Below are 18,199 nucleotides of genomic sequence, written 5' to 3'. Positions count from 1 at the left end.
TATCAAAATCATTTCATTATTTTTTACATTTATGCTTATGACCTGCTGTTAATGGTCCGAGGTCCGTAAAAATGTATTCAATCTAAATGTGGTCCTGTGTGGCTCAGTTGGTAGAGAATAGTGCTTGTACTGGCAGGGTTGTGGGTTCAATACCCAAGGGGAAAACGTTTTTAGAAATGACATCGCTCTGGATATGAGTGTCTGCTAAATGAAAAACAAACACACAAAATCATTATCATGATTACCATATAATTTAAGGCACTACACTGCAGTGAGGTCATGGGGCTTAATGTTGCTAATGTCACGCCTGTTCCCACTCCCACTTCATTTCACACACCTGTTACCATCATTACGCGCAGCTGCGCAATATTGGATCTACCTGGACTCCATTACTTTGTTGATTACCCCTCTATATCTGTCTGCTCCTCACTTTGTTCCCTGTGTCAGCATTGATGTCATTATTTTTCCCCTGTCCAGACACTGTTCCTGTTCTGTTTCATGTCTGTGTTTCATTAAATGTTCACTCCCTGTACCTGCTTCTCGTCTCCAGCGTTGATCCTTACAGCTAAATAATCATCAAATGGTTAACCTTTTAGTCAAGCCAAAAGATACAAACCAACCAGCAGAGTTCATAGTTGCTGCTGCATAACTTTCAGACCACTCCCCAGTTTTGCTACTTTATCACAAACTGAATAGAATACTCTTGATTTTGTTTTGACAATGTCTCTGCTGGGTGAGAGTGTATCGCTTCAGGCCAAATAGCACTATGAGGGAAATGTAGGATTTTGGCAACCTATATATTTTTTTGAAAAAGTATGTGTTTGAGTAGTAAACAAAGAGTAGTATACAGAGTTCAAATACATGTAAAATAACAGAAATACTGTTTGCAGATGCCTCAGGGAGACCATGACTAGAGACATATTCATAGCAACCATCTCTGCAGTCCGAGTTGGCGGATAAGACAGTTTACCGAGCCACTCCTTTCTCCTACCCTCTCCCTGGCCTCTGGCTGCTCAGTCCTCCATGACATGTCCCTTGGCATAATCATGCAAGGCACCCTGCATATGGGACACCCTGTACTCTAGCCCCACACACCACAGGGTCTCATTTCCTCAGCCATGCATTCTATTGACAAAGTGGCTTGAACAGCATCTAAGTCGATGTTACAGTGGGATGCTGAGAGAGATGAAAAGGGTTCACTAGTCACAACATCTGACCAACCAAAGACAGTACGCTACCTTGCCAAATATTGGCACGAGAATAAAGGCCAGGAGGCTGAAAAATACCTGACATGGTCACAGACATCATGAGCTGGCCACCAGTACACTTACAGTGAATTCGTAAAGTATTCAGACCCCTTGACTGCACATTAAGTTACTTTAAAGCCTTATTCTAATTTATTAATTTATTTGTAAAAATCTTCATCAATCTACACACAATACCCCAGAATGACAAAACAAAAACAGGTTAAGAAATGTTTGCTAATTTAATACAAATAAAAAACATATACCTAATTTACATAAGTTTTCAGACCCTTTGCTATGAGACGCAAAATTGAGCTTAGGTGCATCGTCTTTCAATTGATCATCCTTGAAATGTTTCTACAACTTGATTGGAGTCCACCTGTGGTAGGTTCAATTGATTGGACATGATTTGGAAAGGCACACACCTGTCCATACAATGCTCCACGGTTGACAGTGCATGTCAGAGCAAAAACCAAGCCACGAGGTCGAAGGAATTGTTTGTAGAGCTCCGATACAGGATTGTGTTGAGGCAGAGATTTTGGGAAGGTTACCAAAAAATGTTCTTGAAGGTCCCCAAGAACACAGTGGCCTCCATCATTCTTAAAAGGAAGAAGTTTGACACCACCAAGACTCTTCTTAGAGTGGCCGCACTCGGGGGAGAAGGGCCTTGGTCAGGGAGGCAACCAAGAACCTGATTGTCAATCTGACAGAGCTCCAGATTTCCTCTGTGGAGATAGGATAAACTTCCAGAAGGACAACCATCTCTGCAGCACCCCACCAAACAGGCCTTTATGGTAGTAGCCAGATGGAAGAGACTCCTGAGTAAAAGGCACATGACAGGCCGCTTGGAGTTTGCCAAAAGGCACCTAAAGGACTCTCAGACCATGAGAAACAAGATTATCTAGTTTGATGAAACCAAGATTTAACTCTTTGACCTGAATGCGAAGCGTCACGTCTCGAGGAAACCTGGAACCCTCCCTACGGTGAAGCATGGTGGTGGCAGCATCATGCTGTGTGGATGTTTTTCAGCGGCAGGGACTGGGAGACTAGTCAGGATCGAGGGAAAGATACACGGCGTAAATTACACAGAGATCCTTGATAAAAACCTGATCCAGAGCTCAGACTGGGGTGAAGGTTCACCTTACAACAGGACAACGACCCTAAGCACACAGCCAAGACAACAAAGGAGTGGCTTCGGGAACTTGAACCCGATCAAACATCTCTGGAAAGACCTGAAAATAGCTCTGCAGCGATGCTCCCCATCCAACCTGACAGAACTTGAGAGGATCTGCAGAGAAGAATTGGAGAAACTCCCCAAACACCGGTGTGCCAAACTTGTAGCGTCATACCCAAGAAGACTCGAGGCTGTAATCGCTGCCAAAGGTGCTGATGTATAGCACACTGTATTACTTATACAACTAATATAAGGACAGGACATGAGATGGGAGTAGAAATTAACGTGGGCATTGTTTAATGCGTTTCACAGGAAGAACATTCCAAGCATTTCAACATAGGTAAGCAAGGAGGGGTTACAGGTGCCCTAAAGGGACAAAACTAGAATATCAATACACAACAGGTGCTTCAACAAAGTGTTGAGTAAACAGTCTGAATACAGTGCCTTGCAAAATTATTCACCCCCCTTGGCATTTTTCCTATTTTGTTGCATTACAACCTGTAATTTAAATTGATTTTAATTTCATGTAACGGACATACACAAAATAGTCCAAATTGGTGAAGTGAAATTTTAAAATTAACTTAAAAAAATAAAATAAAAAGTAGTGGGTGCATATGAATTCACACCCTCTGCTATGAAGCCCCTAAATAAGATCTGGTGCAACCAATTACCTTCAGAAGTCACATAATTAGTTAAATAAAGTCCACCTGTGTGCAATCTAAGTGTCACATGTCCTCAGTAAATGTACACCTGTTCTGAAAGGCCCCAGAGTCTGCAGCACAACTAAGCAATGGGCACCACCAAGCAAACGTCACAATGAAGACCAAGGAGCTCATCCAAACAGGTCAGGGACAAAGTTGTGGAGAAGTACAGATTAGGGTTGGGATATAAAAAAATATCAGAAACTTTGAACATCCCGAACATACTTTTGCAAGGCACTGTAATAAGTAGATTTTTATTGTCAGTAAAAGACATAAAGAAAGATATACAGATCTGGTCATTTCATTTGACCCAACATTACATTTTGCCATGGCGGAATTTGGATGTAAATGGCTGTATGCTGTCAATCAAATTACCCATATCAGGCAGTTGTACGATTGTTTCTATACACAGAGCAGTCAAGTTATAACGTGTATAACAGAATCTACGATTAAGGGACTTAATCTTGGTGGTCATTGAGTCTCATCTGTCACAGTGACGAAGTATCTAAATCCTCATTCCTGTTTCCCTCAAACAGGAATTAGGATTTAGACACTTTATCACTGTTATTGTAATTGACTACTACTAATATTTACTAATTGACTTCGTAACATAAGAGGGAATGCTTTGCAGTATTCATCAATAAGATTAGATAACCCAAATGTTGAGCCCAACATCTCCAATAAACAATAAATGTTTCTATCCTCTGTGATACACTTGGGTGGGGTTACAATCATCATCACCATCAGTAATAGACAGTGACAACCTGCAAAGCTTCAAACTAAACACATCTAAGAAAGTTCACCTAAGGACCATACTAGCAAATTATTCATTTTCAGCTGACTTCCCTCCCTTTAAGATGAAAGACCACTCTACCACCAACATAGCAAATTACCATTTTTCGTCGAACTTCCCCTTTAAGATGATCATCAGCCTCGACAGCTTTGGTCCTCCATAACAGTGCATTGATCCTGTGGTTTTACAAGTATTGAGCAACCCGGCTTCTGAAATTGGGTTTGAACTTGAACTTTGAGTCAGCATATTCACACTGTCACATCTTTAATTATCAACGTAATAGCCAGGCCAACCTTGGCATTTATGTGACAGATTCCGCCAATAGGGGACAGGTTGATTTCCAGTGTTTGGCTGGCTGGCTAGCCTAAATGGGGTGAGGTTAGAGGGTGAGATAATACAGCAATATACAGCAGTGGTGATCTAAAAGTGTACACCTAATGGGAATGAAAATAACCCCTTTTTTTCTAAGTACATAGTAATGCATTAATGCCTTGGACAGAGATGAGGCAAATTAAATATGTGGGTAACACTTTACAATAAGGTAACCTTGATAAAGGGTTTTACAATAAGGTACCCTTTAAAAATGGTTTATAAAGGACTTATAATTACATAAACCCTTCATGAACTCTTTATAAAAAAAGACCTTATTGTAAAGTGTTAACCGTGTAAGCATATAAGAATAATAATACGTGTAAGCAGCACAGAGCTACAGTATAGTGTATTCATTGTCTTGGTCAATGTAGACTAGTTCGGCATATAGAGTAGCTCCAGGTGGCAAGAATATGGGAATATCTAAGCTGTCAACATGTCAATTGTCAAGGGACTAGACAACAAGCTAATGTTGGGAGTCATATTTTGCTTCATATGTCAGAGATGTGTCTTTTAAGGCGTCATCTCTCCTGATGTCCGTCATACGATTGATAAGACTGTTGCACGGTGAGTCTAAAACACAAGACATGCAGTCTGAGCCGTTCATGTTCTGTTTGATTGAAGCTGTCAAAAACATACAGTAAAACGAGCATGAATGTGTCCCAAATGGTACACTATATCCTATAGTGCACTAATTTTGACCAGAGCCCTATGCAATACATTGGGAATAGGGTGCGATTTGGGATTCAAGTCATGTTACTTGTAGGCTTTATCAATATTTTTCTCCAATAAGGCATTTCCCTTCACCACGGCTGTCTGAATTAAATTAGAGGGTGAACTGTTGGTAGAAAAGCAAAGAAAAGCATTAATTTCTATGACATTCTATTTTCAAAAGGTCTGTCACTGTCAACTTCTATATCCAAATTCACTTGTATTTTCTGTTTATCCTAAAATATTTCTCAGCCGCACACACACACACACACACACACACACACACACACACACACACACACACTACAAGAATACATGAAATTGCCCAAACCATTGTGCCACGTCTCTTTATTGAATTTCCCGTGTGGTCACAATATATGACTTTAAAGACACTAGGTGCTTTACCAGTGAAATTTCATATACTGTATCTGCTTTATGACGATTTTCACAAACCTTCAAATCAGGAGAGATTTCCTATAAAAGCAGCTGCTCAATTTGGGGAGGGCTTTCAGAGTCCTCCTGGGAAATTAGGTTTTATTTGTTGGGAAACACAAAGCCAGAGAGCAGTGACTTTTGATTGCGTTGTGATTTAATTTAATCTTCAAGCTCATCATTTTGACTTCACTCGAATGTGTGCCTGTTCCTCCTTGTGTGGATTCATTCACAATGTTTTGACACTTTTTTCAGCAGTTTGCAGTTTGCAATTATGGTTCTTTATAAATAATTCTCTTAAAAAACAATATTTCAAAACAAAAACGTTCTTTTCATTTGCAGAAGTCACCCGACGGGGTCCTTGCATACATAATAACAATCTACATCAGATGGAATACATTGAACTGTGACTTCCAAAGATGGTTGTTTTGGTGGTGCAAACAAAACTTCATTAATGAAAAAGTTGAAACACAAAGAGCCCAGGGTGGAAGAAAGCCAGGCGAGTTGCAGCACTCCTCATGGTCAATTGCAACACTACGGGCTCAAATTTACAAACCTAATGCAATGGTAAATCTTAGCACTGGCAGTGGCGCTATAGGTCAGGGGGTGTGTCAGATTTTTTTGGTTGCTATTTTCAAAGCAGAAGTTAATGGCGCAAGAGCTGGCAGTGGCGTGAAAGGGCTGGTTGTAGGTGTGTCGAGGCTTGACCCCCTCACTGGCCAATCAGAACATGCTTCATGGCTTAATACTATATGTGGTTGCGTATTTGTGTATTCAAAGTCTTATGTACTGCATTGTCATCAACTCCAATTCGAAGTTCGTTATATCCTATAGTTTGTTAAATAGCCTACAGAAACCAAATAACAAAATGTAGGCCTTTCTCATCTTTGCTAAAAAATGTAAACATGTTAGCAGCCCACATTGTTCTAAGTAATTGCATGGCTACAATTTGGAAATATATACATAGCATTTACACTGATATAGGGGTGTATGGTCATGACAAATGTTCTGAATAAGCAATATAAAATTCACAATTGATAAGGCACAAAGAAAGTGAATCATTTTAATGAAATTATAATTAAAACCAAACAACTTTTTAAAAATAGGCTCTCTAAATACAGTTACATGCACCATAATTGCTCCATGTGGGAATACAGTAGGCTATTAAGGCAATGTAGACTATGGAGGGTTTTACGCAGATCCAAACTTTTCACAAGGGCTGGACAAAGATGCAATATAAAGAGAAGGGGGGGATGTCCATTCACTGTTACAATGCTCCCAAACGTAATGTTTTATAAACACCATGGAAACATTTTACAGATTGTATTTGTACTTCTCCAGAAATAAATTGCATGGGAGCCATCGTCGTTCTCACCGTAAAGGACGATGAAGGACGATGATTCATTCTAATAAGTTTGGTTTGTAATCAAATTAAACGAAAAACAACCAATCTGTTTTGAAACAACAATAATATTTCCAAGTAGGATGGAGTCAGAAGTATAGGGCGGCAGGTAGCATAGTGTTTAAGAACGCTGAGCCATTAAACAAAAGGACTAGATGAAACATCTGTTGAATTTCCCTTGAGCAAGGCACTTAACCCAAATTGCACCTTTAAGTCATTCTGGATAATATAATACACTGTATCTTATACTCTTATATTGTATCTTATATTCTTATATTCTGAGAAAATGGCAACCAAACTCTGTGTATGTTTGGTGTGACGTTGATGGAATACTCTCCAAACCTCTCAGCCATTATCAGCTAGTTTTCAGCTTCCCCCTCCCCAATCAAACCTCTCCCGGAAAGTCCTAGCAAAATTCTTGGTTGGGAAATATTGTTTTGCAAAAAATATTGTGTAAACAATTATTGAAATACAGTATTTTGCACAAGTGATTTTATACATTCAAATATAACATGGGGAACATGTTTTTTAAAGGAGATAGGAATGTACACTAAGGGTAGTGCTCTTTTCATGACATAGACTGACCAGGTGAATCCATGTAAAAGCTATGATCCCTTATTGATGTCACTTATTATATCCACTTCAATCAGTGTATATATAGGGGAGGAGACAGGTTAAAGCAGGATTTTTAAGACTTGAGACAATTGAAACATGGATTGTGTATGTGTGGCATTCAGAGGGTGAATGGGTAAAAATATATGTGCCTTTGGACGGGGTATGGTAGTAGGTGCCAGGCGCACCGGTTTGTGTAAAGAACTAGTACGCGGCTGGGTTTTTCACGCTCAACAGTTCCCGTGTGTATCAAGAATGGTCCACCAAACAAAGGACATCAGCCAACTTTACACAACTGTGAGAAGCACTAGAGTCAACATGGGCCATCATCTCTGTGGCACGCTTTCGACACCTTGTAGACTCCATGCCCAACGAAATGAGCCTGTTCTGGAGGGGATGCAACTCAATCTTAGGAAGATTTCCTTAATGATTTGTACACTCAGTGTATGCTTTGATATGCCCGTACAAAAATAAATAATACTTTAAAACAAAACATACATTAAAAACAACAACAACAAAGTATAACAAAATCACAGCTTGTCTTCAAAATGAATGTAACAATTATAATATTACATTAGGCTAATATTAAAAACTTACAAATTTAGATAAATTCAAAACAAAACTAGTACAGGCACTTTACTGTGGAGTAGAGGGAAATTGCAGTGTCTCTACATAGGTAAAGAAAGGCTGCCACATTTGGTAGAATTTGTCAGAAGAACCCCGTAGGGTATATTTAATCTCCAATTTACTAAAGTGTAAGACATATTTAATACACACAGAATGAGAAGGAGGAGGAGCTGATATCCACTGAAGTAAAATCAACCTTCTTGCCAACAAATTAAAAAATGCCAGTTATGTTTTGGCAGCATCATCGTATCAGGTATTAACCCAAATAATGATGTTGTGGGCAGTGTAATACTTTAGATATACTAGCAAAGATGGCAGGCCAATAGTTATGTAGACAACATATGTATCAATGAAGCAGGAGCTTGCCGACACATGTCGCCAACAGGGTCAACATCAGGATACCTCTTCGGGAGTCTGAGTTCAGCCCATTGAGTGTGGTGGAGGATTTTGCACTGGATCAAACCATGTTTATTTAGCACAAATAGAAGAGGAGTGGACACCGTACAGAATATCTTCCCATGTGTCATCACCTAGATCTTTTTTCCCCATGAAGGTTTAAATAGCTGCAAATGAAGTAAAATAAGTGTGCAGCTTTGTCTGTGACATGACCTCTCAATTCCCCTCCTTTTACGGTTGGAGATGGTGTAAAAAATGCATGAGCGGAAGGTCCCACAGGAAGAGTGGGGAATTGAGATGTTATGTCACAGACAAAGCTGCGCGCTTAGAGTGCGTACGGAAAGTATTCAGACCACATCACTTTTCATTTTTTTGTTACGTTACAACTCTTGTTTTGCACACTTTGTACAAAATTATAAAATGCAGTACTATAGGATATTTCTTAACGTAGCTCTTTATTAGCTAGCTACAACAGGCATGTTGACGTATCTCCAACCATGATCAACTAACCATGACCTAACCATCTGGGTGGTCTTAACCAATCATAGTACAGTATGATACAGCGGTAAAATGCATCCAATTACAATTCAGTATGTTTACACATTTGGATATTACATCCCCCTTCTTTTAAAACAAAATAAAAATGTTTTACATATTCTAAGCGTTTCTTTTGAATACATGCTCTGCAGTTTGAACTCAAGGTAAGTAACCATTTATATTGCATACTACACCAACTGAATCAACATAGACTCTGAAACAATGATCCAACATACTGTTACTTTTCGAACAAGGGATTCTCAGCAACTCCGCTTTCACTGTAGAAATGACATCTTAACATTTCAAACACATACAATACCAAAGCATTTCAAGTGAACTTTCAATGACAAGTTTACAGTCTGGAACTCTTTTAGGGCAGCGATCCGCCTACACCCTTTGACATTTCCCAGGTCTAGGACAGCTCTGGGCTTGACCTCTCTTCCTGACCTTATGCGATATGATGCTGAGCATGATTCTGTGTCAGTCAACAGTTCTTGTGGTGTTGCAGGTAAGTATGGTGTATGTTGTGTTGTGTGTGTTTAGTCCATCACGTTCTCTTTCAGGGGAACAGTTCATCTCATCAGTGTGTTGTTCTTTTGTGTTCAGTAGGCGACGACGATTGCGGCGGTACACCGCTCCTTCTGCGGTGCGGATGTGATATGAACATTCAGTGTCAGCTGGCTGTTGACGACTGCTGGTTTCCAGAATTATGAGACTCTCTGAGGGCATTTTCTCCTCTCCTCAGGCCATCCATCCTGTATGATTCTCCTCAGCTGTGTGAGTTGTGAGTCCTTTTCTGTTTCTGCTCGGATCTCCTTCAGTTTTATGTCACTAACTGGTAAGTTGCTGTACACAGTGTGCACTTGCATGTCCATGCCTTCACTGAGGCTGCTGTCCTTATAGGTAAGAAACTTCCTGGAGAGCGTGTCTGCGACAGGGATGTCTTTGCCTGGACGGTGAGTGATTGTGAAGTCGTATTTTTGTAGTTGAAGGATCATTCTCTCTAGCCTTGGCGGGGCTGCGGCTAGTGGTTTCCTCATGATTGACTCAAGGGGTTTGTGGTCAGATTCCACAATGACTTGTGGTCCATATACGTACTGATGGAAACGTTTACATCCGAACAGAATGGCGTAGAGCTCCTTTTCGATTTGAGCATAGTTGATTTCACAATCTGTGAGAGATTTGGAAGCGTAGCCGATGGGCTTTCCTTCTTGCAGTAGCACTGCACCTAGTCCATACTACGACGCGTCCACTTAGAGTCTGAGCTCTTTGTTGGGGTCGTAGTAGGCAAGGATTGGTCCTGGTTCTCTCGTGATCAAGTCTTTCACACTCTGGAAAGCAATGTCGTGTTGCTTGTCCCAGAGAAACTCACTGGACTGCTCTAGCAGTTGACGCAGGGGTGCATTAGCATTGGAGAGGCTGGACGCGAACTTGGCTAAGTAGTTGACCATGCCAAGCACTGTTTCCAGCTCTGCACGGTTCTATGGTGGCTCCATTTCTTTTATGGCTGAGATCTTCTGTGGATCTGGCTTGATTCCATTCGCTGTGAAAAGATGTCCGAAGTAGTTCGACCATAGACAAGGATGTCGTCCTCAATTGCCACAACTATTGTCGAGGCCTTCGTACACGTCATCAATCTTTCGCTGAAACTCGTCTTGGGCTGAGATAATCCCAAAAGGCAGGTGATGGAACCTGTAGCCTCCAAACGGTGTGTTGAATGTTGTGAGCTTAGATGACTCTTCTGTGAGCTTGATAGCCCAGTAGCCTGATCTAGCATCCATGACACTGAAGTAGTGTGCTCCCGCTAGCTTGTGTGTGATGCCATCTAGCGTCAGTAAAGGGTAATGGGGGCGTTTGATAGCCTTGTTCAAGTCTCTTGGGTCGAGACATACTCGGACCTTGCCTGTGCGTGGTTTCTCCACCACCACTAACGCGTTTACCCAGTCAGTCGGTTCTGTAACCTTGGTGACTATGTCAGATTGCTCCATGCTCTCCAACTCTTTCTTCAGACGGGCACGGAGAGCAAGGGGAATCTTTCTCGGTGGGTAGACCACAGGGTTTGCGTCTGGGTCAAGGTGAATGGTACATTCTCCTGGGAATAATCCTATTCCTGTAAAAACATCAGCAAACTCCTCCAGTACATTTTCTGTCTCTACTTGTGCCGTCACTGATAAAACCAGCTTGATGAGGTCCATGTCTGAACATGCTTTAAGACCTAGCTCTGCAGGTGCTCGAGTGTCAACAATGTAAAAGTCCAACATCATGTCACTTTCCTTGTATTTGCATTTGAAAGTGCATGTGCCTTTTACTGGGAGCTGTTCACCACCATAACCAGTCAGTCTGCGCGTGGTGGGCTGTAGCTCGCACTCAGATGTCAAGCTGCGGTACTTATTCAGAGGAATAATGTTTACTTGCGCACCATTGTCTAGTTTGAACTTTAGCTCTGTGCCTTGTGTTCCTATCTCAATGTCAGCAAAGGCTTGCTCTGTCTCTGATATTTGACTTTTATGTGTCACTGAATCAATAAACAGTTCATCAGCGTTTGACTCTTTGATTGACATTTCATCTTCACTCACTGCGTGTACTGTTTTTCCACGGTAAGCTCTGCACACTTTCGCAAAGTGATTCCATTTTCCACATTTAGTACACTGTTTGTCTTTAGCTGGGCAATTTCCTTGTTCGCCATGCACTTTGTATCCACAATATCCACATGTTTTGAGTCTGTGTCGCTCTGTTTTGGAGTTATGTCTCTCTCTGTTCTAAAACGCGCTCTCTGGGCACCGGAAGTGTGCTTTGATGTCTGCCTGACTGCATGCACTGCTTGTTCACGTGGGCAAAATGGTTTTCATCTGAGCCTGTGCTAGCTCGTGAGATCTGGCTATGTCGATAGCTTTGTCCAGCATTAGCTCAGACCCAACATTCAAAAGTTTCTCTCTCACTCGCGGTGAGTGTATTCCAAATACAATACGGTCCCTGACCATCTCATCCTTGTTTGCATGATCACATTCTTTCTCAAGCAGACGCAGCTCAGTCACAAACTGTTCAAAAGACTCGCTATCTCCCTGTACTTTCTCATGGAATTTGTACCTAGCGAAAATCGTATTGGTCTTCGGCACAACATATGCTTCAAAACGATCGTAGTATGTTTTCAGTACCTTTGATTCAGTCTCGGTAAGTGTTCATGTGTTGTAAATATCTCTCCCTTTTTCACAGAGGAGCAGGTAGCTTCACTTTTCCTCTTCTCTTTCCTTCAGAGGACCCGTGAACATTAGCTCCACATGCTGTTTCTACTTACGCCATGCATCGGGTAAGTTTGTAGACTCCCAGTCCTTTCGAGGTGAAGGAACTCCAGCAAAATCCATAATTTAAGACTTTTTACTCTGACACCATGTCTTGTTTTGCACACTTTGTACAAAATAATAAAATGCGGTACTAGCTCTTTATTAGCTAGCTACAACAGGCATGTTCACGTATCTCCAACCATGATCAACTGACCATGACCTAACCATCTGGGTGGTCTTAACCAATCATAGCACAGTACGATACGGCGGTAAAATGCATCCAATTACAATTCAGTGTGTTTACACATATGAATATTACAACAACATTATTATAACATTTTTAAAATTGTTATTTTTCCTCAACAATCTACACGCAATACTGCTTAATGACAAAGCAAAAAAAGGTTTTTAGAAATGTTTGCATATTTATTCAAATAAAAAAACGGAAATATCACATTTACATAAGTATTCAGACCCTTTACTTCATACTTTGAGGAGTGGCTTCAGTACTTTGGCATCGATTACAGCCTTGCGTCTTCTTTGGTATGACACTACAAGCTTGGCACACCTGTATTTGGGGAGTTTCTCCCATTCTTCTCTGCAGATCCTGTCAAGCTTTGTCAAGTTGGATCGGGAGCACCACTGCACAGCTATTTTCAGGTCTCTCCAGAGATGTTCGATCGAGTTCAAGTCCGGGCTCTGGCTCAAGGACATTCAGATACTTGACCCGAAGCCACACCTGTATTGTCTCGGCGACATACAATACAAATCATTGAATTATTTGATGCCAAGGGTAAACAAAATGGAGAGGGCTCCATCTACTAGGGATGGATGGAAAATGTGATTTCTTGGTAGAGGGGCCCTTAATTAATAGGTTTGCATTTCAAAGCTCTGCAAGGGTGAGTAAAATGGTCAGAGTGAGCTGTTCTCTCATTTGTGTCTGGAAGTAGCTAGCTTGGGTGCTTGACTGCTGTTGTTAGGTCAGAACGCTCGGCTCAACCCTACTCCTTGGCCAGAGCGTCCAGTGAGGGTGCTGAACGCTCCGAGAGCGTAACGCTCTGAATTTACAAACTGACAATCTGACAACGCTCTGAGTTTACGAACGCCCAGAGCAAACTCTGGCACTCCAGATTACATTTACGAACATTCGTAGTATAAACCAGCTTTTAGTCTTGAAATCTTTCGTTGTTTAGCACATGGCCTCACATGTGAATCATTAAAGAGATTGTTGGGGCTAGAGCTTAAGAGGGTGTTAACAATGCTGAATGGGTGTAGACAAAGAAGAGCTCTCCAGTAGGTGTACCAAATTATTCAATGGCCATTTTCTCAAAGGTGAGGTTATAAGTTTATCAACTTTCAAAGCAGAATTACTTTGCCATTGTTCCTCAACTGTGGCTATGATAAACCATTTTCTAGCTCTGAGTCTCAACTTTTATCCAATGTAAAAAACACAATTTCAAAATTTGCTACATAAGAACGAATCGAACCGGTCAGTCACATATATGATGTGTCCTGGCAGTGTATGTTTGAGTGTGTGTAAGTGTGTATGCAAGTAACTGTTTGTGTGTGCAAGCAAGTGTGTGCATGTGTCTGTGTGGGTGCATGTGGCTGTGTTTGTTTGTGTGTGTATGCGAGCATGTGAACAAGTGTCTGTCTGTGTGCAGGTGTCTGTTTGTGTGTTTGCAAGGATGTGCACGTGTGTATGTGTGTGCAAGTGCCTGTGTGTGTTTGTGTGTGTGCGTGGATGGGTGGGTGGGAGCAGGGGTCCTCTCAACACTGGCCCTCCGAGCTAGCTGGTTACTGTGTGTTTGTGTGTGTCGGTGTGTGTCAAGACATGATGGATCCGTTTGGACAGAGGGGTGCCAGCACTGCCACATTGCATTAAGCTCAGTGGGGAAAGAGGTGCACACTTGGAGCCCACACGGGGGACGCAGCGATCACAGGGGGCGCAGAGATCATTATACTGTTTGACTTTCTCACTTGACTAACACAGACAGAGGTGTAGGTTTCTGCGTGTGTGCATGACAGAGGCTAAACACATAGCAACACATAGAAAAAGACAAATCGCAAGTACGCAATTTTAGATACATTTTGCTCTTGAATATTTCACTGGTCAACCCAAGGCCTACACTTAGATCAAGTTCTACAAAGTTGACTGATGTGTTATTGATAAATATACACTTTTTCCAGACAAAATGAATAACAAACCTTCTCAAAATATGTCTCGAATACAATTCTTTGGCTCTTGACTATGGTACTAATTGACCCAGTTAAGGCCTACACTTAGATCAAGTTCTACAAACTTACTGTCGACTTTATCAAGACCGTGTTTGATAAACATTCAAAAAATGCCCACCAAATAATGACAAACAACAATACATCTCTTATATAATTATTTCAAGCATAATTACATCCAATCTCACATGTTGCTACCACATGGAGTGTAAATCCCCTAGAGCTAACTAGAGGAAATTAGCTCATCACGTTAATTGCCTCTGCTTCACACTAACATCCATCTACAGGTTTCCAATCATTGTTGATCTAATATTAGAAATAGATTTCAGGGAGTTAATATCTCATTGAGTGCAAATTCATCATTACTAAGTTAATATGAACAACTTGTTTCTTAATACCTGCATTTTTGCTGTATAGGCTAGTTGACATCAAATCGGTCTATTACCTAACCCTCCTCAGCAAGCAATCTGAACTTTCTCCACAGACCGTGGGTGAAATGAGCTACTGTAAAATTACCTTTAAAGAGGTCTTTAAAAATGTATCACACCAAATGAATAATGAAAAGCTTTAATAAGAACAGTGTGGCTTTTTCCCTGAGCGCCCCGATATTAGTCCAGTCAATGACCAGTCGCATAGCTGTATTTGCAAAGTCCTGTAGAGGGGATATGGGACGCAAAACTGGGATTAACAAAAGACAGGAAAGCAATCTACAGCCAGGCTTTTCATCTCAGTAGGCTGCCCAGCAGTGGCCACGGGTAACTGTAAAAAGGAACAGGGTGAGAGTTGAGGGGGAAAAAACACACAAAAAACACAAAGTTTGAGGAGATAACCCTGCACTTTATTTACTTCAGTGCTTTTTTATAGCCTCTTCCTATTCACTTTATACGGCACTGGGCCCACTTCGGTTATCATTAGTTCATCTGTATTCACCCGGGGATTCTCCTGCGAATTTCATTTCCTCCATCGCTGACTCAAGTGCCGCACTGGGGGGATGATTTGAAGGGGTTTGAACTAGGAAAGGTTGAAGAATAGGAATCAACAATAAAGTCAGGTATGAGTAAAAGCGTTACATCTTTGTTGTTTGTGTTCATTCACCCAGTCATGCTGGGTTTGCGGTTGCAGTTCATCACTGACATGTACGTATGACTGGTGATTTCATGAGGTGAAAACCTCTATTGATCAAATGCAGCAGATATACTTTGAAGTCATACCAGAGAAACCCCATCCAAAGAATGAGTAACACATGTATGGTTTTTGTGACAATGCTAACGATTCCATATTTACCTATTAAGGGGGGGGGGGGAGAGTTGTCGATTGATCCTCACTGTGAAGAGTTTTGTTGATGGCATCCATACCCATTCCCATTTCACCATTTAGAGGGATGTTTGCTGTGTTATCCCATAACGTAGCATGTTTAATTTAGCCATACAGAGAAATGGCATGGTATATGAGCCATGCCTTTATGCTAATTTTGCCACAGAGCGAGAGTGACTGCTGAGAGCAATACTGTAACCGAACACTCAATAGATTTATGGCTTTTTACTCTGTGATGATGTTTGGATAAATTTTATGATCCATTGGTAACGAGGAGAATGTGTACGTTTGTCTAGCATAAATACTATCATGAAGCCGCATGAATGAGGACTGCACGGTTGGGTGGCAGTAGACATTTTTATTTTCTAACTCAGAGCTCAATAAGTAACATTTGGAAGTGTGAATGTCTAAATATGTAATGTTCGTAGACAGGGGGAGTGAAAGTTAAGTTGTTACATTATTTCCCCAAGCTCCAGTGATTCTGGGACAAGTGAGAGAGACTGGACATGACTGAAGAGGACATCAGAGAGGATGCCTTTTAAAATAGTATTGGCTGTTGTGCTCTTTGTTCTGTTTACTTGGTGGGTTATTCACACTGACAGATGCATTGAGACATCCCACAGAGATGTTAGAAGTAGCCATTCTGTGCTGCAGCTTTGTTGCGTTCTGTGACGGGGAGCTATAGCATAACTCTGGGGTAGTGAGGAGTGTTGCTATAATGGTTTGTCCATCGGACAGGGAGGATGACTGGTGGTGCATGAGGAGAAGCAAAGAGATGTGGGGTTTTCAGAGGAAAGGGAAGTATTGAAGAATCACCCAGAGGAGTGCAGGTATTCTGGGTCCTATGGGGCTGCTGTCTATACTAGTAGGACAACAGAGATCAGCCCAAGGATAAGGTTGGGCCTTGTCCTTGTTTGGGCATTTCTTTTTTTCTTCCTTTCCTGTCTCCTTTTGTGATTTCTTTCCCTGGTGAATCTATACATTTGTTTGGGAAAACTACAGTCTGATATTACTGCTTTACACTGATACCAAAATAATGCTGTGTTGTCATTTGACTGCTCTCACGAGCGGTATTGTGGAAGGAAGGAGGGAGGGGAGGCGCTGACCGCCGCTGTAAAGTTTTTTTTATGTTATTGAATTTGTGAAAGGCTTTTTTTCTGTGAGGATATGCTGACCACAGGCAGGTTGCTGTTCCATTTGATTAACATTTTAAATGGGGAACAACAGAGGCCTGTCGCATGGACCGGCTAATTGGAAAAGACGCCTGGAGGGATGGGCCGTCTTCCCCCCGGGCTCCACTGTGCTGAGCTGCCGGTGCTAGGCTAGAACTGAAGGCACTACCAAGCAGGAATGTCAATTTCCATTAGCCATCAGGTTTCATGCTAAGCTGCGCTGCATGCTTGGCCAACCCCCTGTCAAGCTCCGGGCCTCCTAACCCTAATTGACAGTCTCTGGGCCAATCTCCAGCGGTGGCCTATAGAAGGCCCGGACCAGGCATCGTAGAAAGGGCTGTAGTGACGGTAGCACAGAGGAACGGTTTTCAAGGATTTGGTGGGTTTCCTGACAGTCCTTGCAATGGACTCTCACTCAGCAGCCACAACACAAGCTGCCCCTGCCACTGAGTTTGTAGACTTGCTTTACTAAGTTACGTGTCAGCAAAAGTATTACTGTCTGTTCTTTCCCACTTATAAAATGATTGGATTCTTTATAGTTGGCTGTAGTAGCAAATTGGATCCACAGTTGAGACTTCAGCTCAGCAAGGGCACAGGAACATTTCTCCGACTAAGGTCACAGCTTTCGTGGGGCTGAGTTCTCAAACATACTAGAAGTAATCAACGAATACCATCGATCTGTGCCACGTGAAAACACTGTTTCTGTACATCCTTGTAAAGAACCCACAAATTAATATGAATTGGTTATGTGAATAAATCCACATACCGTAGTAGTCAACATGGATTTATCCTGGATGTACTCAAGAAGGTCTCTTATTTTTGTTGTTCTTTCACAAGAAAATAAAGGTATAAGGGTATATCTGTCTCTTCTACGCCAGAGAGGGAAATGTATAAATAAACCCCTTCTCATTACTGGCACTTCCAGTTGTCATATTTCTTGAAATAAGCTGTGAGCTCTGTCTACTGTGTTGACCTTGGCAAGGCAACACATTTCTCACCGATTTCTTTGAACCAGTGGCGTAGGCAGAAATTGCTGTGTGGCATAGGTAAAAGTGGCTGGGCCAAGAAGTTCCGGAAGAAATACACTGACATATTTAAGTGAACATTTGTGCAATCACATTGCATAGTATAACACATAACACAGGATAAATGTGACCAAAAAAAGGACCACACATTACCCTTGACAAACAAGCCCGTTA

The 18,199-nt window shown here is 41.6% G+C and overlaps 1 protein-coding gene across 1 annotated transcript in view; it reads right to left on the bottom strand.

The window, feature by feature from the left end:
• Nucleotides 1-10,449, bottom strand: part of LOC120043891 (kin of IRRE-like protein 3) — a 203,504-nt gene extending 193,055 nt beyond the window's left edge. The window contains exon 1 of the mRNA XM_038988494.1: nt 10,371-10,449. Within this exon, the coding sequence (XP_038844422.1) occupies nt 10,371-10,449 (79 nt within the window). The remainder of the gene's footprint in view (nt 1-10,370) is intronic.
• Between the last annotated feature and the right edge of the window lie 7,750 nt (nt 10,450-18,199).

This window comes from Salvelinus namaycush, chromosome 3 (assembly GCF_016432855.1).
Source record: "Salvelinus namaycush isolate Seneca chromosome 3, SaNama_1.0, whole genome shotgun sequence".
NCBI classification, from domain to species: Eukaryota; Metazoa; Chordata; class Actinopteri; order Salmoniformes; family Salmonidae; genus Salvelinus; species Salvelinus namaycush.
Note: the sequence above shows the minus strand (reverse complement) of the source record. Positions and strands in the feature narration are given on the sequence as shown.